Source organism: Aotus nancymaae, unplaced genomic scaffold (genome assembly GCF_030222135.1).
Source record: "Aotus nancymaae isolate 86718 unplaced genomic scaffold, 86718_ANA_hifiasm-v0.15.2.pri h1tg000036l, whole genome shotgun sequence".
Classification (NCBI taxonomy): Eukaryota; Metazoa; Chordata; class Mammalia; order Primates; family Aotidae; genus Aotus; species Aotus nancymaae.
In genome coordinates this window covers 71430221-71451994 of record NW_026988450.1, presented here as the reverse complement: position 1 = coordinate 71451994, position 21774 = coordinate 71430221, and the positions used below count along the sequence as shown (strand labels likewise).

The window sequence follows — 21774 nt, the reverse complement described above, 5'->3', positions numbered from 1 at the left end:
CAGGATGGTCTCGATCTCTTGACCTCGTGATCCACCCGCCTTGGCCTCCCAAAGTGCTGGGATTACAGGCTTGAGTCACCACGCCCGGCCTAAATCCTACCCATTTTTAATTTGAGTTGGAACTGAACATATTTCGTGAGTCTCCTGCCTGGAATGAGTCTTACCTTTGGGCTTTTTCAGTCCTTTGTGTTCCTCTTTAGTACTTACCATATGTAGCTATAAGTTATTTAAGTGTAACCCTCTCTTTCCTAGTTTGTAAAGTTTCTCACAGCTCCTTTAGCTCTTGGTATGATGTCTTGAATTTGGTAAGGGGCTCAAATGTTGAGTTCATCTGGAGAGCTTTCTTATTTGGGAGAGTATTAGTTTAAGATATCAATGTGTAATGAGATAAAAATTCAGAGGAATTTCACAAGATACGTAAAAGAAGAACCTAAAAAGATAGGGTATGTTTATTTGTCACAATTTGTTGGCTGGAACTTTAGTGTGATTCTATCATGGGCCTTGCTTTTTTCAGATGGAGTCTTGCTCTGTTGCCCAGGCTGGAGTGCAGTGGCACGATCTTGGCTCACTGCAACCTCCACCTCCCGGGTTCAAGTGATTCTCCTGCCTCAGCCTCCCAAGTAGCTGGGATTACAGGCATTCGTCACCATGCCTGGCTAATTTTTATATTTTTAGCAGAGATGGGGTTTCACCATGTTGGCCAGGCTGGTCTTGAACTCCTGACCTTGTGATCCGCCCGTCTTGGCTTCCCAAAGTGCTGGGATTACAGGCATGAGCCACTGCGCCTGGCCGGGCCTTGCTTTTAGTAGCATCTGTAGGACACTCATCTACTTTTTCAAGCTGTTAATAGTAATTCAGCAGGGCCTGTATTGCATCAGATCTATGGGCAAAATACTGTGTCCTTCCTGTTGTAAATACACAAATAAGTATAGTTTTAGATAGGAAGGTTTAAGTATAGTGGGAATAATGCTAGATTGACCCGAGGAATTTTGCAGTGACCTTCCAGAGGATTTCTATAAAGCCCTTATCAGTGTATCCTTACTCATTTCAGTGTCTGTAGTAGCTGTGTCCTCTTTAGATGTGGCTACTCACATGTGTGTATGTTCATTCTGTCCTAGGCCTGCTATTTACCCTGGGTTATCCTTGGATTCAACTATATCATCGGAGGCTCGTAAGTGATTTTAGATATATTTAATTGGAAATATCTTTCTCTAATCTTTATATAACTTTAAAGAATCTCAGCATTGATGCATTAGAACCTTATACTTACGGAATAATTTCACTTCATCTAATTGATTAGATCTTAGGGCTTTAAGCATATTGAATATTGAATGGTTGTGATTTTGTAAATTTATTGTTGCACTCAGTATGTTCCTATGTGTGTATAGGAATAAATATGTATTTCTGGATTCACTATTCAGATTGAGCAAATATAAACTTAATTTGTGTCTGACTCCTCTAAGAGCAATGTATAAAATTACTATGTCTTATATTCATAAGGCATTTCCAGAATGCCTTGGAAACTGCTGACCAGTCATAGAAATCCAGATTCTTAGAGAGGATATCATTTTGCAAGTGGTGTGATAAGACAGAACTTTGTTTTTGTTTGTTTGTTTGTTTGTTTTTTGAGACTAAGTTTCATTCTTGTCGTTCAGGTGTGATCTTGGCTTATTGCAACCTCTGCCTCCCAGGTTCAAGCGATTCTCCTGCCTCAGCCTCTGAGTAGCTGGGATAACAGGGGCCTGCCACCATGCCTAGCTATTTATTTATTTTTTATTTTTAGTAGAGATGAGGTTTTGCCACGTTGACCAGGCTGATCTCAAACTCTTGATCTCAAGTGATCCGCCTGCCTTGGCCTCCCAAAGTGCTGGGATTACAGGCATGAGCCACTGCGCCTGCCTGATAATACAGAACTTTTGGCCCACCAGGGTCAAATAACCAGTTTATTGGCCAGGAATTAGAACTAGATGTAGGAATACCTTTAATTTATCCAGGCAGAATTTTAAAGGGAGGACACCAAGATGCAGCTTCTCTAAGAATTCCCATTTCTTCATTTTTTCTTTTTATTTATTTATTTACTTTTTCCAGATGGGGTCTCGATCTGTCACCGAGGCTGGAGTGCAGTGGTGTGATCTTGGCTCACTGCAACCTCTGCCTCCCAGGTTCAAGCAATTCTCATGCCTTAGCCTCCCGAGTAGCTGGGATTACAGGTGTGCACCACCACAGCTGGCCACTTTTTCTATGTTTTGTAGAGATGAGATTTTACTCTGTTACCCAGGCTGGTCTCCAACTCCTGACCTCAAATGATCTGCCTGCCTTGGTCTACCAAAGTGCTGGGATTGCAGCCTGAGTCACTGCACCCAGCCGGAACTCCCATTTCTTGTACTACGAACTATTTTCAGTATTTTCATCAATTTTCACAGTACTGGTTCTTCATGTATCTGACATATTTGCTCTGTGTGATCCTAGAGAAGTGAATGAATGGAGCAGATTGTATAGGGCAAAGCATGTTCTGAGCTTGGTAAAGCCACTCTTCCACTCAGGAAGGCGAAGTCTGGAAGTAGTTGCAGGAGTTGATTTGTCCCTGACAGGAATCATGTTTCAGGTGAAGACAAAGATGATATGTACAAGTAACAATAGATCTATACAACCTCGAGGTGACGTGTATGTAAGCCATGGGAAAACTGAAGAAGGTCAGCGTTGATTTTAGGATTACAGGATTCAAGTCAGCTTTCCTAAGTGATCTCTGTGGTGTCTTACACCCAAGGGTACAAGAGGCAGGAGAGAGGTGCTTAATGGCTCCAGGAAAGGGGGAACAGGCCTTTATTGTTCCTTACTCCCACACTTCTCTCTTGGTAGCTTTCATGTTTGCCCACATTTTGCAAATACAGTATTCATGACTGAAAGCATTCAGAAGCTTGCTTTGCAACTTCCCCAACTCTTGAGGCAGGAAGTAGCAAAAACAATATTTTGAGGATGGGCTGGTGCTTGAAAGCGATGTCAGAGGGGCTGCTGGCCTTGAAGAACAGCGGGCCTCATTGGTTCAGCAGAACTGATTTCCTGTCTCCCTCAGAATGCATTTGCCACTCAGACTACAAAAGGGTTCATTGTCAGCTCTCACAGACTCCCAGGGACTAAATGGGCTGCCTTGAAGGCTGTCTTCCTTATGCTATTGGTTAAAACTTGATGCATCTCACTGTATTGCTTGAATGTCTTTAAACTACTTCTCTCTTTGCAGGGTAATCAATGAGCTTATTGGAAATCTTGTTGGACATCTGTATTTTTTCCTAATGTTCAGATACCCAATGGACTTGGGAGGAAGAAATTTTCTATCCACACCTCAGTTTTTGTAAGTGTTTTTCCCTGTCTCATCCAACATTTTACTGCCTGTGTTCTTAATGCATCCTCATAAGAGCTCCATGAGGAGTAGGATTTACCCCCACACCCCATCTGATGGAGAAATCTGAGGCAACAAATGGCTTACCCTTGTCACACAGTCACAGGAAGTCAGGGACGAAAGCCTCGGCTCAGTTGCCTTCCTGGTGCTCTGTTACCAGGGACCACTGACGACTAGATTCCAGCATCACAGGAGGCATCTCAGCCCGCTGAGCCTGCTGGAGGACCTGATACAACTCTAGAGTGCAAGGCGGTGGGCTGGGAATATGGGTGTTTTTTCTTTTCTTTTCTTTTTTCTTTTTTTCTAGACGGAGTTTCACTCTTGTTGCCCAGGCTGGAGTGCAATGGCGTGATCTCAGCTCATCGCAACCTCCGCTTCTCAGGTTCAAGTGATTATCCTGCCTCAAGTAGCTGGGATTACGGGCATGCGCCACCACACCCATCTAATTTTGTATTTTTAGTAGAGACGGGGTTTCTCCATGTTGGTCAGGCTGGTCTCAAACTCCTGACCTCAGGTGATCTGCCCGCCTCGGCCTCCTAAAGAGCTGGGATTACAGGCATGAGCCACCGCACCTGGCGCGGGGTGTCTTTTCTTGGTACATCAGTTTTTACCCATGATTTTGCCCAAGGAAGGGTAAGTTAGCTTGTTGGTCAGCAGTTTTAATTTTATATTAAATACTATGGCATAGACATTTTACAGGACTGTTCAGCATTAAAATGAGAGACTTGAGGTTTGTATAGTCCCAACCCCCTTGGAGTTTGTGCTCTTGATTTGCTTTCAGGGTTTACTGAAGTGGGACGCTAAGGGCAACAGCTTTGATTTTTGAGACCAACTTGGGTTTGAATCCTAGTCCCCTCAGATGGCGGTTTTTATATTGGGAAAGTTACTTAATCACACCTCCAAGCTTCAGTTTGCAAGTCTGTAAATTGTGGAGGAAGCCCAAGTCTCACACGACTGCACGAGTTAAGATACACTTTTGGGAGCACAGTTGTGGGTTCTTAGTAAGTAAAGCTAGTTGCCATATTATTTTTTTTTTTTTTGAGACGGAGTCTTGCTCTTTTGCCAGGCTGGAGTGCAGTGGCATGATCTGGGCTCACTGCAACCTCCGTCTCCTGGATTCAAGCAGTTCCCCGGCCTCAGCCTCCTGAGTAGCTGGGACTACAGGCACACGTCACCATGCCTGGCTAATTTTTTATATTTTAGTAGAGACGGGGTTTCACCATGGCCAGGATGGTCTTGATCTCCTGACCTCATGATCCGCCCGCCTTGGCCTCCCAAAGTGTTGGGATTACAGGCATGATAGTTGCCATATTCTTAAAGGTGGGGATAGGAGAGCAGGATTTTGACTAGCTGAGAGGAGACGTGCACTATTACACACAAAAGCATGTATAATAGTCGTGTGACTTTTCTGTCACACGAGTGAGGCAAAAAAAAGGCTGTTAAAGAAGGGACCAGTTAAATCACCATCTGGGTGTCACAGCCTGCCTGACAATCGTGCCTAATCTCATGTCAGGGATATGCCGTAATAGCTTACATTTAAAAGCTTTTAAGAAAACAAATAAACCAAACTCTTTCACATCTTGCTAATTTTAATGGTTTGCAGTTCTGTCATTTTTTTTTTTTTTTTTTTTTGAGACAGAGTTTCGCTTTTGTTACCCAGGCTGGAGTGCAATGGCGTGATCTCGGCTCACCACAGCCTCCGTCTCCTGGGTTCAGGCAATTCTCCTGCCTCAGCCTCCTGAGTAGCTGGGATTACAGGCACACGCCACCATGCCCAGCTAATTTTGTGTATTTTTAGTAGAGATGGGGTTTCACCATGTTAACCGGGATGGTCTCGATCTCTTGACCTCGTGATCTACCCACCTTGGCCTCCCAAAGTGCTGGGATTACAGGCGTGAGCCACCGTGCCTGGCCCAGTTCTGTTATTCTTCTGAGGGATCAGTGAGGGCAGTAAATCTTTCTCCCCTTCCTTTTATAGGGTAGGGTTATGTTTTTCAAAGACATTTCAAATTGTGAACTGTAATATACAGAAATACATCATATTGGTGGTCGTGGTGTGTGTGTTTTTCTTTAAGAGAATAAAAAGAAACTTGTTTCTCTTCTGAGCCTGGAATTGCCTTCAGGCTAAAAAAACAAATGACCAATCTGGTTTCTAATTATCAAAGGACATAATAACAGCACGTTTGGCTTTCTGATCTAGGTTTATCAAGTAGGATGGCAGATGCATCAATTAAAAAAAGCTTGGTGCTTTTGGGGGGCAGCCAACAGTTACTTTACTTTAAATGGCCATATTCTAACTTAACGGCTTGTAGATACTTCTCAAATGTGGGCAACACAGGATACAAGATTCTAGTGGCAAAATCAGCAGAGCACTGGCATCTGCCTTCCACTTGAACTTTCTCCGTTGGTGGAAGTCTTTCTGTTAAATTTTGCATACAGATCAGATGACAAAATATAGCTCCTTGCAAAAGCAGTAACTGCTTTGAAATCACCATAAATTTTTGTTGATTATGTATAATTGGGTATCTTTTTATACTAATTACTTGCATTTAATTTCGCTACCTACTTAAGCAGTGGAGATGGCTTCCATATTGTCTTAGAGTGAGTAGCAAAGCCAGACAGCCCTAGCAATGCCTTTTGCAAGTGTTCTATTTTATGATGTACTTTGGAGGAATGTTATTGTACCAGAAGGCATGGATGTTGAGAAACCAGTGCTTAGAAATACATTTTGATTTAACAGTAAAGCTGTATTTGTTTAAAATGCAGGCGATGAGTAGAAGGAGATGCACCTACTTTCTAAATGGAGTGCTGATCCATTCGTAGTACGCTTTTCCATTTAGAGAAGTAGTTACATCTTCTCTGTACACAGTACATTTTGTGTTTAAAGGGGTTGTTTTCTGTGTTGGGGAGAGGCTTGAAGGTATCGAGTGTGATGTACACAGGCTCCAGTCACTGACTGCTGTCCCTTCCCAGGCAGGAGGCATGTGTAACAAGTAGCGCAGGGCACAGGCTCTGCAGCCAGGCTGCCTAGGTTGGAATCCTGTCACTTTTGAAGCACTTCACTCAGTGTTGGCTCAGTTTTCTTGTTTATAAAACAGGAGTAATAGTAATGCCCGCCTCGTGAGGTTGTTGTGAAGATCAGATGAATTTATAAGCAGGCAGCACCTGGTATAAGGTAATGCTCGCTGAGTAAGTTCACATAGTAACCGCTTTAGTATAAGGTCAAGTATAAAGCCTGTCCTCTTCAGGGTTTCTGCTGTGGACAAGTCACCTGTCATGGCTTACCTTGCTGCCGAGAGGGGTTTAAGCAGAGGTATCAGATCATGCTCTCTGCTTTCAAGCAAAATTTTAAACATGAGGACCTGATAAGTAGAATAGGTTTAAACACATTCTCAGTTTACTAATAAAATAGTCAAGGATGGGAAATAGTTGGAAAATGCCATTGAGAGTGTAGGCTTGGGTTTATGTTCTCTTAGCTGTTCTGTGAACTCTTAGTTGATTAATTTTAAGGTGGGAAATCATCTAACCTTCTGCAGCCCCAGCTTTCCCACCATCTGTGAGATGGGAAGGATGTAGCTGGAAGGCAGATTCTGAATACATTTTAAAACATACCCATACTTTCAACATAGAAAGCTTCTTCCCCAGTCTCCTTTGATGGGCTCAGCTGAGAGCCTTTGGAAATGCTGTGCAAGGCTCAAACACGCAGGCTGTGGATTTGTCCTTTGAAAGTGAATTTATTTTGTATCCTTGATCTAATTTGATCCATATTTAGATATACCAAGATGCTATCAGTCATTCTTTGGTTGTTGGGCTTGTGGGTGTAATATTTTTGTTTCCATACTGTTCTGCATAGATTACTTTTATAAGCAGAGAAAAAAACGTTCAGAGTGTGAATTTAGCTGAAATCTTAATGCATTTAAGAAACATGGGGCCGGGTGTGGTGGCTCATGCCTGTAATCCTAGCACTTCGGGAGGCCAAGATGGGCAGATCAACTGAGGTCAGGAGTTCGAGACCAGCCTGGCCCACATGGTGAAACCTCGTCTCTACTAAAAATGCAAAAAACTTAGCTGGGCATGTTGGCGCACGCCTGTGATCCCAGCTACTCAGGAGGCTGAGGCAGGAGAATTGCTGGAACCCAGGAGGCAGAGGTTGCAGTGAGCCAAGATTGCGCCACTATACCCCAGTCTGGGTGACAAAGCGAGACACCGTCTCAAAAAAAAAACCTATGAAAAATGAATGCTGTCAGTGGTCAGGTCATTGAGCTGAGTACAGAGAAGACAATGTTAAATAAGACACTGTCGCTCACCACCTTCAACATGACAGATGCCATGGGAACAGCAGGAGAGGGAGGTATTCTCGGAGCTCAGATAACTGTGGAAGTGACTTTGTTCTCTTCTCTCCCTTTGTGTCCCTATCTTTCTGCACCAGGTACCGCTGGCTGCCCAGTAGGAGAGGAGGAGTGTCAGGATTTGGCGTTCCCCCTGCTAGTATGAGGCGAGCTGCTGATCCGAATGGCGGAGGCGGGAGACACAACTGGGGCCAGGGCTTTCGACTTGGAGACCAGTGAAGGGGTGGCCTCGGGCAGCCGATCTCAGGCCACCTTTCCTCCCAGTGCTGGGTGCGCTTAACAACCGCCTTCTAGCTAACATTGTTGGAACTGACCCGCACTGAATGTAGTCTTTCAGTACGAGACAAAAGTTTTTTAAATCCCGAAGAAAAATACAAGTGTTCCACAATTTTCACGATTCTCATTCAAGTCCTTACTGCTACGAAGAACAAACACCAACTGTGCAAATTTCACAACTGACTATATTTTTTGGTGTCTTCTCTTCTCCGCTTTCCATTTGAATGGGTTTTAGCGGGTCCTAGTCTGCTGGGACCGAACTGGGGCGCTGGGGCGGGGTCACCAAACCCTTCTCAAAAGGACCCTTATCTCCTTGCACACATGCCTCCCTCCCTCTTTCCCACCCTCCACATTTGCAACTAGAAGAGGTTGCCCATAAAATTGTTCTACTTTTGACAGGCTCTCTTATTTATTGACTTTTGCCAAGGCTTGGTCACAACAATCATATTCACACGATTTCCCCCTTTGGTGGCAGGACTGTAGCAATAGGGGGAGAAGACTGAAGCAGCGGATGAAGCGCTTTTCTCAGCTTTTGGAATTGCTTCGACCTGACATCCGTTGTCACCATTTGCCACCTCTTCTGATGTGCTTTTATAAAAAAAGCACCACTGAGTCAGTGAGGACCACAGATTGGTATTAATGAAATATGAGGGTTTTTGCTGTTTTTTTTTTTCCTACAAGACTGCAGTGGCATTGCATCTAACACAGGGTTAGGTTTAAACCGTGGGAGATTCAGCCCCTTTGCCTTTCATATGTAGGGCCTACTGGCTGTGTGTACCCAGAGTAGTTGGGTTGCTTTGTGTTAGGTGATCATGTCGGCTAAAGGGAGGTGCTCTCTTTGAGAGGCTCCTGGGCATTGATTCCATTTCATTCTCATTCTGGATATGTGTTCATTGAGTAAGGTAGAGGAGAGACCCTCATACTTGATTTAAATAATGTCATTTTTTTTTGCCTACCCTCCATTATTTGGTCATGTTTCAATTGATTGTGAGGAAGGTGCAGCTCCTGTCTGCACGTGGATCATTTTTTAAAGCTAATTAATATAAGCACATCTAAGGGAATCACACATGATTTAAGGTTGTAATGGCTTTAGAATAATTTGGGTTTGAGGGGCTGTTATTTTGAGTCATGAATGTACAAGCTCTGTGAATCAGACCAGCTTCAATACCCACAACTTTTTGTTTTCATAGGTGGGCTTTTCCCATCAGAGCTTGGCTTATAACCAAATAAAGATTTTTGAAGGCCATGGCTTTTCACACAGTTATTTTATTTGATGACATTAGCTGAAAGCAGACTGTTAGGAGCAGTATCAGTGACTGCCATACTTTGAGGCAGCTAAAAAGGCTTCGAACATTTTGATCAGTTTATTTTCAGGAGACATTGTGCTCTAACAGTATGACTGTTCTTCTCCCCCCTTAAACAGTGTGATGTGCGTTTTCCTAGGAAATGAGAGTTGGCAAACAGCTTCTCATTTTGAATAGAGTTTGTGTGTACCTCTCCATATTTAATTTATATGATAAAATAGGTGGGGAGAGTCTGAACCTTAGCTGTCATATGTTTCATTGTTGACCTGTGGCCACAATAAAGTTTACTTGTAAAATTTTAGAGGCCATTATTCCAATGATGTTAAGGCCTGGAGACTCACAGTATGTGTAAGAAGATTCTGACGAGTGACCCGGAGTCTCCGGTGTTCCCTCTTACCAGTCAGCTGCCTGAGGGCAGTCATTTTTCCCTAAAGGTTTACAAGTATTTAGAACTCTTCTGTTCAGGGCAAAATGTTCATGAAGTTTTTCCTCTTAAACATGGTTAGGAAGCTGATGACGTTATTGATTTTGTCTGGATTATCTTTCTGGAATAATTTTACCAAAACAAGCGATTTGAGTTTTGACTTGGTAAGGCAAAACATGTCAGTGGATTCTCTTTACAAATGGAAAAAAATCCTTATTTTGTATAAAGGACTTCCCTTTTTGTAAACTAATCCTTTTTATCGGTAAAAATTGTAAATTAAAATGTGCAACTTGAAGGTTGTCTGTGTTAAGTTTCCATATCCCTGCTCTACTGTCTCTTGGATATATCATTTATGTAACCAGTCATCTCTTGAAGAGCATTTAGGAAGTACCCAGTATTTTTTTCTGGATTAATTCCTGGAAGCAGAATTCCTGGGTTTTCATTTTAGTGAAGGAGGATGCTTCCTAAGTTTGAGTGAGGAGTCATATCTGCTTGTAGTACGCTTTATCATTTTTGTAGCTTCTACCCAAGGATCTGAGCCCTGGAACTTTATAAAATTAGTTTAATCCCGTTTCCTTGTAAGACACACACAAACTAGACAGTAGGTGCCATGACATTCCTGAGCCTTTTTATTTTCTTGAGGGTGAACCATCCCAGTCTGTATCTCTGGCCTTCCACAGACCAACTTCACTCAGCACAAGGTGAGGTGACAGGAACCAGGCTGTATGTATGTCCCTCTTCTATTACTGGGCAAATACTGAAGAGTAGAAAAAGATCCTGCTTATTTAGAAGGACACGTTGCCAGTATCATTGTATTCTAAGCTACCCTTTGAATGACACTGACCTCATAATAGGCCATGTTGCAGTTGCCAACATCTTTGTTTATTGCCAACTCTGTTTCTGAGGTCCCTGCCCCTCTTACACTTTCAGCAGTAACTTAACACTCTGAATAAATAGCCTTTGGGAGAAGTTACTCCTTTCTGGACTTTATACTGTTTGTATCTGAGAAGGCTGGGCTGAGCAAATGGGTTTACTGGCAGTTCACTTGTTTGCCTTGCAGAGTGATTCTGGTGATCAGAATTGGCGGGGAATACCACATCCCATGATTTACTTCTTTCTTTCTTCAGTCCTTCCTTACCTTCCTTGCCTCCCTCCCCGCTTCCTCCCTCCCTCCCTCCCTCTCTTTTTCCCTTTCTTTCTCTCTCCTTTCTTTTTTTGAGATGGGGTCTCACTCTGTCACCCAGGTTGTAGTGCAGTAGCACGATCTAGCTCACTGCAACCTCCGCCTCCTGGGTTCAAGCGATCCTTCCACCTCAGCCTCCTGAGTAGCTGGGACCACAGGTGTGTGCCACCATGCTCGGCTAATTTTTTGTATTTTTGGTCGAGATGGGGTTTCACCATGTTGCCCAGGTTAGTCTCAAACTCCTGAGCTCAGGTGAGCCACCTGCTTCAGCCTCCCAAAGTGCTGGGAATATAGGCATGAGCCACTGTGTCCAGCCTTTCCCATGATTTATATGTGTGGTTTAAGCCTAGGCTCCTTCCCATGGGTCTCCTTATCTCACATCAACTTTGCTTGTTATAGTAGGAACTGCATGTTCAGGGGCGCACCTGGGCACTGAGCATTAATGTGCCAGGTACTTGATGAATCAGCCTTTAATTTACAGTTTTAAAATCTGGCTATACACAAGCATTAAACCTGAGATTTTTTTTTTTTTTTGAGACGGAGTCTTGCTCTGCCACCAGGCTGGAGTGCAGTGGCGCAATCTCGGCTCACTGCAACCTGGATAAATGCTATTTCTGGCTGTTGGTGCTGTAGCCATTGTAGAAAATCAGGTGCTGGCAGCCTAACCTGGAAACCTAGCCACTACTTGTAAGTATATTTCTATGGACAAAACATTATGAGCTCCAAATCCATCAACTTGAATGAAAAGGACCTTTTTTTTTTCAAAGCAGCTTTATTCATAATTGCCAAAACCTGGTAGCAACCAACATGTCTTTTGCTAGGAGAATGAGTAAACTGTGGTACATCTAGACAACAAAGTATTATTCAGTGCTAAAATGAAATGGGCTATCAAGCCATGAGAAGACATGGAGGAAACTTAAATGCTTATTACTAAGTCAAAGAAGTCAGTCTGAAAACGCTACAAACTGTATGACATTCTAGAAAAGGCAAAACTATGGACACAGTGAAAAGATCAGTGGCATCCGGGGGGATAAACAGGTAGAGCACAGAAAACTTTTTTTTTTTTTTTTAGAGAGAGAGAGAGAATAGGAAGGAGAAAAAAGGAAGAGAAAGAGAGAGAGAGAATGGGGAGGAGGGAGAAGGAAAAGAAAGAGGGAGAGAGAATGGGAGTATTGCTTTCTTGCCCAGGCTAGAATGCAATTTAGTAATGGGTATTGAAAACCTCTTTTAGGCCGGGCGCGGTGGCTCAAGCCTGTAATCCCAGCACTTTGGGAGGCCGAGGCGGGTGGATCACGAGGTCGAGAGATCGAGACCATCCTGGTCAACATTGTGAAACCCCGTCTCTATTAATACAAAAAAATTAGCTGGGCACGGTGGTGCGTGCCTGTAATCCCAGCTACTCAGGAGGCTGAGGCAGGAGAATTGCCTGAACCCAGGAGGCGGAGGTTGCGGTGAGCCGAGATCGCGCCATTGCACTCCAGCCTGGGTAACAAGAGCGAGACTCCGTCTCAAAAAAAAAAAAAAAAAAAAAAAAAAAAAAAAGAAAACCTCTTTTATACTGATAATTATACTTAATGATGTAGTCAGGAAGGAATAAGGGAAGAAGATAACAAACAAACAGCCAACCAATATTTAATTTAAACCTATGAAATGCTATGCGATTACTGAGGAGTGATTTACTTCCAATTATATAGTCACCTTTGGAATAGGTGTGAGGTGGTAATGTATGTTTTGTGTATTTGAAGTGGAGAGTTCTATAAATATTTATTAAGTTTACTTGTTCCGGGTCTGAGTTCAAGTCCTGAATATCCTTGTTAATTTTCTATCTCGTTGATCTATAGAATCGTTAGCTCTTCTTGTTGCATTGATCCTTTTGCCATTATGTAATGTCATTCCTCGCCTCTTTTGATCTTTGTTGCTTTAAAGTCTACTTTATCAGAGGCGAGAATTGCATCTCCTGCTTTTTGTTTATTAGTTTATTTTTACTCTCTGTTCAATTGGTAAATCTTCCTCCTTCTCTCTGAGTCTTTGTGTATTGTTGGATGTAAGATGGGCCCGGATGCAGCATACCGATGGGTTTTGGCTTTTTATCCAATTAAAATATATATTAGTTTAATACCGGCATTTGATGCTAGCTGGCTGTTTTGCCCATTAGTTGATGTGAATTTTTTATTGTGTTAAAGTTCTTTGCTTTTTGATATATTTTTGGAAAGGCTGATATTGGTTGTTCCTTTATATGTATAGTGATTCTTTCAGAAGCTCTTGTAAAGCAGGCCTGGTGGTGGTGAACTCTCTAAGTACTTGTTTGTTCGCAAAGGATTTAATTTTTCCTTCGATTATAAAGCTTAGTTTGGCTGGATAGGAAATTCTGGGTTGAAAGTTCTTTTCTTTAAGGATGTTAAATATTGGTCCCCACTCTTTTCTGGCTTGTAGGGTTTCTGCTGAGAGATCTGCTGTGAGTCTGATAGGTTTCCCTTTATGGGTAACCTGACCTTTCTCTCTAGCTGCCCTTAGTATTTTCTCCTTCATTTCAACCCTAATAAATCTGGCGATTATGTGCCTTGGGGTTGGTCTTCTTGAAGAATATCTTTGTGGTGTTCTCTGTATTACCTGGAGTTGAATATTACCCTGCCTTGCCAGGTTGGGAAAATTTTCCTGAATGATATCCTGAAGAGTATTTTCCAACTTGGATTCATTCTCTTCATCACATTCAGGTACACCTATCAAACGTAGATTAGGTCTTTTCACATAGTCCCATATTTCCTGGAGGCTTTGCTCTTTCCTTTTCATCCTTTTTTCTGCATTCTTGTCTTCTCGTTTCATTTCACTGAGCTGGTCCTCGACTTCTGATATCCTTCCTTCTGCTTGATCAATTCGACTGTTTAAACTTGTGCATGCTTTGCGAAGTTCTCGTGTTGTGTTTTTCAGCTCCATCAATTCACTTATATTCTTCTCTAAATTGTCCATTCTCGTTAACATTTCGTCAAACCTTTTTTCAAGGTTCTTAGTTTCTTTACATTGGGTTAGAACAAGTTCTTTTAATTCACAGAAGTTTCTTATCACCCACGTTTTGAAACCTGCTTCTGTTATTGGAACACACGTGTAATCTATTAAGCCTTGTTCCGTTACTGATGAGGAATTGCAATCCCCTGTAGAGGGAGAGGCATTCTGATTTTGAGTATTCTCTACCTTTTTACGCTGGTTTCTTCCCTTCATTATATATTTGTCCGTCTGTCGTCTTTATAATTACCGACTTTCTAACTGGGTCTCTGACGTCCAACTTGTTGATTCCCTGCGCCGAAATCTGAGCAATCCACTGAGCCGGCCACAACAGCGGTGTTAAGATTGATGGTGCTTTTCTGCCCGGGATCCGGACTCTGCACCAAGAACTGGCGTGCTAAGGCACCAGCAAAACCGCCACGCCGGCCACAAGAGTCGCCCTGGCAACCCGTGGAGCTCCTCCACTGGGAATCTCGTGGTCCGTGAGCAACTAATATTCGTCTGAAAGTGTGGCGTCCTCTCGTTCTCTGCGCTTTCACTGGGAGGTACGTGCCCGAGCTGCTAATCATCAGCTATCTTGGATCTCTCTCCTTTTTTTTTTTTTTTTTTTTTTTTGAGATGGAGTCTTGTTCTGTTGCCAGGCTGGAGTGCAGTGGTGCGATCTCGGCTCACTGCAACCTCCGCCTCCCGGGTTCAAGCGATTCTCCTGCCTCAGCCTCCTGAGTAGCTGGGACTACAGGCATGCGCCACCATGCCCAGCTAATTTTTGTATTTTTAGTAGAGATGGGGTTTCACCATGTTGGCCAGGATGGTCTCAGTCTCTTGACCTTGTGATCCACCCACCTCAGCCTCCCAAAGTGCTGGGATTATGGGCATGAGCCACTGCGCCTGGCTGAAAATGAACTTTTAAAATATGATGTCTTCCTGAAATGGGAACAGCTTTGCATAAGGCCCCAGTGAAGAAGAAGCAGTTCTCTTGATTCTCTCACCAGTCTCCAGGCCCAGTTTAAATGTCATTTCATCAAGGAGAGGACTGTTAGAGCTGTAGGCAAGGTGAAATGCCTTCTCACGTAGTCACTGGCACCTAAATCTCTGCCTTGTGACACTCATCCCACCTGTGATCATTTGCCTAGTATGTCTCCCGTGGTTTGTAACATCCTCAGGACAGGGACTGCATCTTATTTACAGCTGTTTCCCAGTGCATAGCACAGGCCTGCCAGCCACATACAGGTGTTGGGTGTTTCTTGCACTGAACTGAAATTTGGCCTTTGTAGGTATTTGTCCTGCTTAGGGAGAGAGCTAATAATGGCCAAGTCTCCCAGGAACATTGAATGATTTTTTGTTGTTGTTCATCTAAGGGAATCACAATCCCCTGAAATAGGATATTAGAACAGGTTAGAGATAATGGGAAGAATGGACTCAAAATTAAAATACTTCAATGAGCAGCAAAGCAGTTTCTTTTTGTCTGCAGTGTGTAATCTGTTAATGGGTATGAATACTGCGGTGATTTGGGCAAAAGGAGACTTGGTCCAGAGTGAAGGCAGGCAGGAACATTTGGGAAGATTAATTGAAGGTCTAGATTTAGCTTTCTCTCCCCTGAGGAATTCCCCAGTGGCTTGTGCAAATCCACATATATTTATAAAGAAGGAGAACCCCCTGCCATGTCATCATGGCCAGAGAGACCCACAGGGAGTGCAGAATTAAATCTAGGTGCAAGGTGTAGGGATTGCTTAGGAAATGTTTACTGAGCTCAGTGTGTCCTTTGAAGCCTTAACCTGACCCAGATGAATCTGATCTCTCTTTTCGCTGTCAGTGTGTTGGCCTTTTCCTGAGGGCTGGCACTGATACTCTAAGTGTCCTTGTTGATGAAGGGCAGTCACTGTTAGCTTAAGGGAGCCTCTGGATTTTGATTATTACTGTCTGGAGGTAGAAGTAGGCTCTAAGGATGTAAGACGCCTCTGTCTCCACAGCTAGGCCCTCATCTGCTCTAAGCCAGTTTCCTCTTGGAGGTGCCCAGACCCCTTACTGGGGAGGAGGGATTGGGACTTTTCATGATCACAGGCATCAGGTACCCAAAAAGGACCCTTGCTAAGTTAAGCAAAAGGTAATTTATTGGAAGGATATAGAATAGCTCACAGATTCTAAGGACCTGCTGAGAACCCTCACGTGGACAGGGGACCAGGGATCCAGGCAATAGGCATTGATCTTATCACACCACTTGCTGGGCTAAACCAGCTTCATCTTTGATTCTATTCTTGTATATCTCCCTTTTAGGATTCAACTCCCAAGACTCATTGACCCAGCTTGGACCTGGTGCCTCTCCCGTGGCTAGGAATTCAGGGAAAAACGTTTGACTGACAGTCCCATTATGGGTACCCACAACGGGAGACAGGAAGATTTCCAAAAGCGAATCAAAGTGCTCTGGCCATAAGAAGGAGGAAATGGATGCTGGCTGCCTGAAGATCCCTACCTGGCCCACTAGAGCATGCAAGCACGTGTGTGGCTCCTGTGAGGAGACTCTGGCTTTGCTTCCTTCCAGCCCAGGACAAGACAGTATTTCCTTCTGTCTCCTCTCTTTAGCTCATCTACCGAGCATTTGCAAGCTCGATAGATGAGCTACAGAGAGGAGACAGGTGTGTGCTTTGCTGAAGATTTTGGGGGGAGAGGGTGGAGAGTGTTGACATTGAACATCCCAGGGAAAGGGACTTCCCACGCTTGAGGGTAGGTACTGTGTCTGTCTCATTCATCATCACACCCTCAACACCTGGCCGAAAGCTTGGCATGAGTGATTTAGCTCTCTGGCCCCAAACCTCTATACTCAGTGAAACAAAAGCCTTGCAGTCAATCGGACCTACCCACCATAGAAAGGTTTATCAGTTATGCAGCAGATACAAGGCAAGACTCTAGGTCAGGGAAGCAGGTGGATTTTGTTTTTTTAAAAAATTAATTTTCATCCTGGCCAACATGTGAAACCCTGTCTCTACTAAAAATACAAAAAAATTAGCTGGGCGTGGTGGCGCGCTTCTGTAGTCCTAGCTACTTGGGAGACTGAGGCAGGAGAATTGCAGAGGTTGCAGTGAGCCAAGTTCGCACCACTGCGCTCCAGCCTGGCGCCTGGTGACGGAGTGAGACTCTGTCTCAAAAAATAATAATAATAATTTTATTTCCTATGTACATACTACACAAATTTTGATATACCCTCTCTAGTGTGTTGAATGGGGGAACAAAATGATAAATAGGTCGGGGGTGGTGGCTCATGCCTGGAATCCTGTCACTTTGGGAGGCCGAGGAGGGCAGATCACTTGAGCTTAGAAGTTCAAGACCAGCCTGGGCAACATGGTGAAACCTGAGCTCTACAAAAAATATAAAAAATTAGCCAAGTGGGCTGGGTATGGTGGCTCACACCTGTAATCCCAGCACTTTGGGAGCCTGAGGCAGGTGGTCACCTGAGGTCAAGAGTTCGAGACCAGCCTGACCAAGACGGCGAAACCCTGTCTCAAAAAAAGAAAAAAGAAAAAAAAATTAGCTAGGCGTGGAGGTGTGCATCTGTGGCCCCAGCTACTCAGGAGGCTGAGGTGGGAGATTGCTTCTGTCCAGGAGGTTGAGGCTGCAGTGAGCTGTGATCATGTGACTGCACTCCAGCCTGGGTGAAAGAGCAAGATTCTGTCTCAAAAAAAAAAAAGACATCTACATGTCCTAATTCCCAGAACCTATGAATGTGACCTTGTTTGGAAAACAAAAGGTCTTTGCACATGTCATTCATGTAAGGATTTTGAGATGGAGAGGTCATCCTGGATTATCCGGGCAGGCCCTGAATCCAACAACAAGTGTCCTATAAGAGATTTGACAGAAGAGGAGAAAACACGGGCACATAGATAGGAGAAGGTGATTTGACCATGGACGTGGAGATTGGAGTGATGTGGCCACAAGCCACGTGAGCCAAAGAACACTTGGGGCCACCAGAGGCTGGAAGAGGCAAGGCGCAGACTCTTCCCTTGAGCCTTTGGAGGATGTGTGGTCCTGCTGACACCTTGAGTGCTGACTTCTGGCCTCCAGAATTGGAGAACTCCAGAATTGTAGGACAATTTCTATTGTGTTACATCATCAAGTTTGTGGTGATTTCTACAGCAGCCTAGGAAACTAATCTATCCCTTTAAGTAGTATACTAACCTCCTCACGATCGTCTCTGTTCCTTCAATGCAACGTGCTCCTTTCTGCCTTTCATACATGGCCCACTCTGAACTCTTATCTCTGGCAAGGGACATGGGTAGTCACACTTCATCACTTCAGGCTGAGCCATTCAGGCTCTGCCCAGCACAGAAACACCATGGTTGGGTGCAGTGGCTCATGCCTGTAATTCCAGCACTTTGGGAGGCCAAGGCGAGTGGATCACTTGAGGCCAGGAGTTCGAGACCAGCCTGGCCAACATGGTGAAACCCTGTCTCTACTAAAAATACAAAAATTAGCCAGTCTCATAATCCGGTCTCAAAAATAAATAAGTAGATTAAAAATAAAATTTTAAAAATTTTTAAAAAGGTTGAGTGCCATCACTCTACCAACTAAGATAGCCTGGATGTATCTCTTTGCTCCCTGAAGAAGCTTTAACTAATTTAGAAGCTGATCGTTAGGCTTCTCTCTACATCCCACTATTGGTCTACTTTTGTTATAGACCACTGTCATTGGCAAAACATTGCAAAAATAAAATTTTGGATTTCTCTCTTTTTTTTTTTTTTGAGATGGAGTCTTGATCTGTCACCAAGCTGGAGTGCAGTGGCATAATCTCGGCTCACTGCAACCTCTGCCACCCGGGTTCAAGCAATTCTTCTGCCTCAGTGTCCCGAGTAGCTGGGACTACAGGCATGCGCCACCATGCCCAGCTACTTTTTTGTATTTTAGTAGAGATGGGGTCTCACTATGTTGGCCAAGATGGTCTCGATCTCCTGACCTCGTGATCCTCCTGCCTTGGCCTTTCAAAGTGCTGGGATTACAGGTGTAAGCCACTGTGCCTGGCCAAATTTTGGATTTCTTATATAAGTGCAAAGATCCTTTAGGCCAGAGGGTACCGAAAAGATGATCTAAATCAGAGATTTTCAAACTATTTTTAGACACAGTACTCTTTGCTTGAATGAAATTTTAAATCCTAACAGGTAAAAGACAAGTGAAGCTGATCTAAATTGGGAAGGAAGAGAGGGGTCATGGCTAGTGCTGTTTCAACTCCATCCCAACCCTCCTTTCAGTCCCTTTATGCCCACATTCTTTAACAAATCCTGTGAAACATTCCTGACTTCTCTTGTTAAAAAGGATTCTTTCAAGCTGGGTGTGGTATTGCGCACCTATTGTCCAAGCTACTCAGGAAGCTGAAGCGGGAGGGTTACGAGAGCCCAGTGGAGTTTGAAGCCGCAGTGTGCTATGACTGCACCTGTGAATAGCCACTGAACTTTAGCCTGGGCAACATAGCAAGACCCTGTCTCTTAAAAAAAAAAAAGGATTCTTTCTAATTTGTCCTAGTTTCTGGGCCTCTGCTGCAGGGAACAGCGTCTTTCCTAGTCTTTGTTGTTTCTTTAGGAGTCAATAAATCCCCCTTTTTGAGTTTGGAATCAACTGAGAGATAAGCACAATTGTTAGATAAAAAATGTTAGTGCTATTTCTGAGAAAGGCTGGATTGGAAGATATGACTTAGGGGACTTTCTAAGACTGAACCCCAGAATTTGAAAGACTCTCCTGGCCACTGGCACAGCTCGGCAAGGACAGTGTCTACTGCAGCAGGCTTGCCATGGGGAAAAGCAGAGAAGGCAGCTGGCTGTATATAGTCTGAGCTCGGTTCTTTCATGTCCTCACCCATTACATAGGCCTCCTCTTGGGACAAAAATTAAGGGCTTCTTATTTACTTTTCCTTTATGGGAAACTGCCCCTCTTTGGAAACCCAAGGAGTAAAGAATATGTATTTCTCCCTTCATTGCCATTTACAAGACAGAGAAGTTTCCATTTGGAGACCCAGGATCCAAGTCGGGCATATTAGGTGTCAGTCAGATAGTCAAGTTAGGCTAATAACTATAACAAACCAATCCCCCACATCTCCATTGCATATTTCAACAGAGATATATTTCTTGTTTAAATCAGAGTCCAAGGCTGGTCGTGGTGGCTCACACCTGTAATCCCAGCACTTTGGGAGGCTAAGGCACGCAGATCACTTGAGGCCAGGAGTTCGAGGCCAGACTGGCCAACATGACAAAATCCCCTCTCTACTGAAAATACAAAAATTAGTGGGGTGTGGCAGCTCGTGGCTGTAATCCCAGCCACTCAGGAGGCTGAGGTGGAAGGATTCCATGAACCCCAGAGGTGGAGGTTGCAGTGAGCTGAGAGCGGGCCACTGCACTCCAGCCTGGGTGACAGGGCAAGACTCTTTCAAAATCAATCAATCACAGTCCAATGTGGATGGGCAGGTGGGGTGGTGTGATCAGGAGGGGCCTCTCTCTGCTCCATGCAGTTATTCAGGGACTCAGGCTCCTTTCGTTTTTCTTTTTAGTTTTTTGAGACAGGGTCTCGCACTTTTGCCCAGGCTGGAATGCAGCGGCACCATCACAGCTCATTGTAGCCTTGACCTCCCTGGTTCAATTAATCCTCCTACATCAACCTCCCAAATAGCCAGGACTACAGGCACACACCACCATGCCTGGCTAATTATTTGATTTTTAGTAGAGATGGGGTTTCACCATGTTGGCCAGGTTGGTCTTGACCTCATGGGCTCAAGTGATCTGCCTGCATCAGCCTCTCAAAATGCTGGGATTACAGGTGTAAGTCACCATGCCTGGCTCTCCTTTTATTTAGCGCAGAGATTATTATTTTTTTTTAACTCATTTGTGTGCCGTAATAAGAACTATCAATTGCTCCAGTATCTCCAAGGATGCTCCACTGACTTTTTTGCAGGTGGTAAATAGAATGAGAAAGATTAAGGGGAGGATTGTGCAGGAGGTTGTAGGCGCCAGGCTGAAAGTAGCATGCATCATTTCTGCCCACATGCTATTGACCAGCACTCCTCACATGGCCCCACTAACCACAGGAAAGCCCAGAAACATAAGTCTTTCAGCATGCATAGGAGGAAAATGAAGTGTGGAAAACACAAAGTATTGTTTCAGCGCAGTATCACATTCACATAAATACAGCCCAGCCAACAAAACCAGTCATCCAGCAATTCACATCTTTACTTGGAGAAGTCTAAAGAACAGATCAACAGCTTGATGAACTTTTACAAATGGAGCACACCTATACAATTAGCACCCTGATTAGAATAGGTGACATCAGCCAGGTGTGGTGGCTCACGCCTGTAATCCCAGCACTTTGGGAGGCCAAGGTGGGTGGATCACTTGAGGTCAGGAGTTCAAGACCAGCCTGGCCAACATGGTGAAACCCTGTCTCTACGAAAAATGCAAAAATTAGCCAGGCGTGGTGGCGGGCACCTGTAATTCCAGCTACTCAGAAGGCTGAGGCAGGAGAATTGCTTGAACCTGGGAGGCAGAGGTTGCAGTGAGCCGAGATCACGCCATTGTACTCCAGCCTGGGTGACAGAGCGAGACTCCATCTCAAGAAAAAGAGTAGGTGACATTATCAGCCCCCAAGAAGGCTTCTTGAACTCCCTTCCAGTCATCAACTCCCCAAGTGAGCACCTATCCTGACTTGTACTTACATAGACCGGTTTTTGAATATTATATAAATGGACTCATACTGTGTGTATTCTTTGTGTTTGGCTTCTTTAGTTAATATTTAACATCGTGTTTGTGGGAGTCATCCACATTGTTGTATATAATTGCAGTACTTTCATTCTTGCTGCTGTATCATCTTTT

General features: G+C 44.0%; 2 protein-coding genes across 2 annotated transcripts in view; one reads left to right on the top strand and one right to left on the bottom strand.

Moving 5' to 3' along the window:
- DERL1 (derlin 1) overlaps window positions 1-10045 on the top strand; it is a 32291-nt gene extending 22246 nt beyond the window's left edge. Inside the window, exons 6-8 of the mRNA XM_064384558.1 lie at window positions 1119-1171; window positions 3239-3349; window positions 7827-10045. Of these exons, the coding sequence (XP_064240628.1) occupies window positions 1119-1171; window positions 3239-3349; window positions 7827-7965 (303 nt within the window). The 3' untranslated portion in view covers window positions 7966-10045. The remainder of the gene's footprint in view (window positions 1-1118; window positions 1172-3238; window positions 3350-7826) is intronic.
- The window catches only part of ZHX2 (zinc fingers and homeoboxes 2), a 247719-nt gene that overhangs the window by 8838 nt on the left and 217107 nt on the right, over window positions 1-21774 (bottom strand). The window lies entirely within an intron of this gene.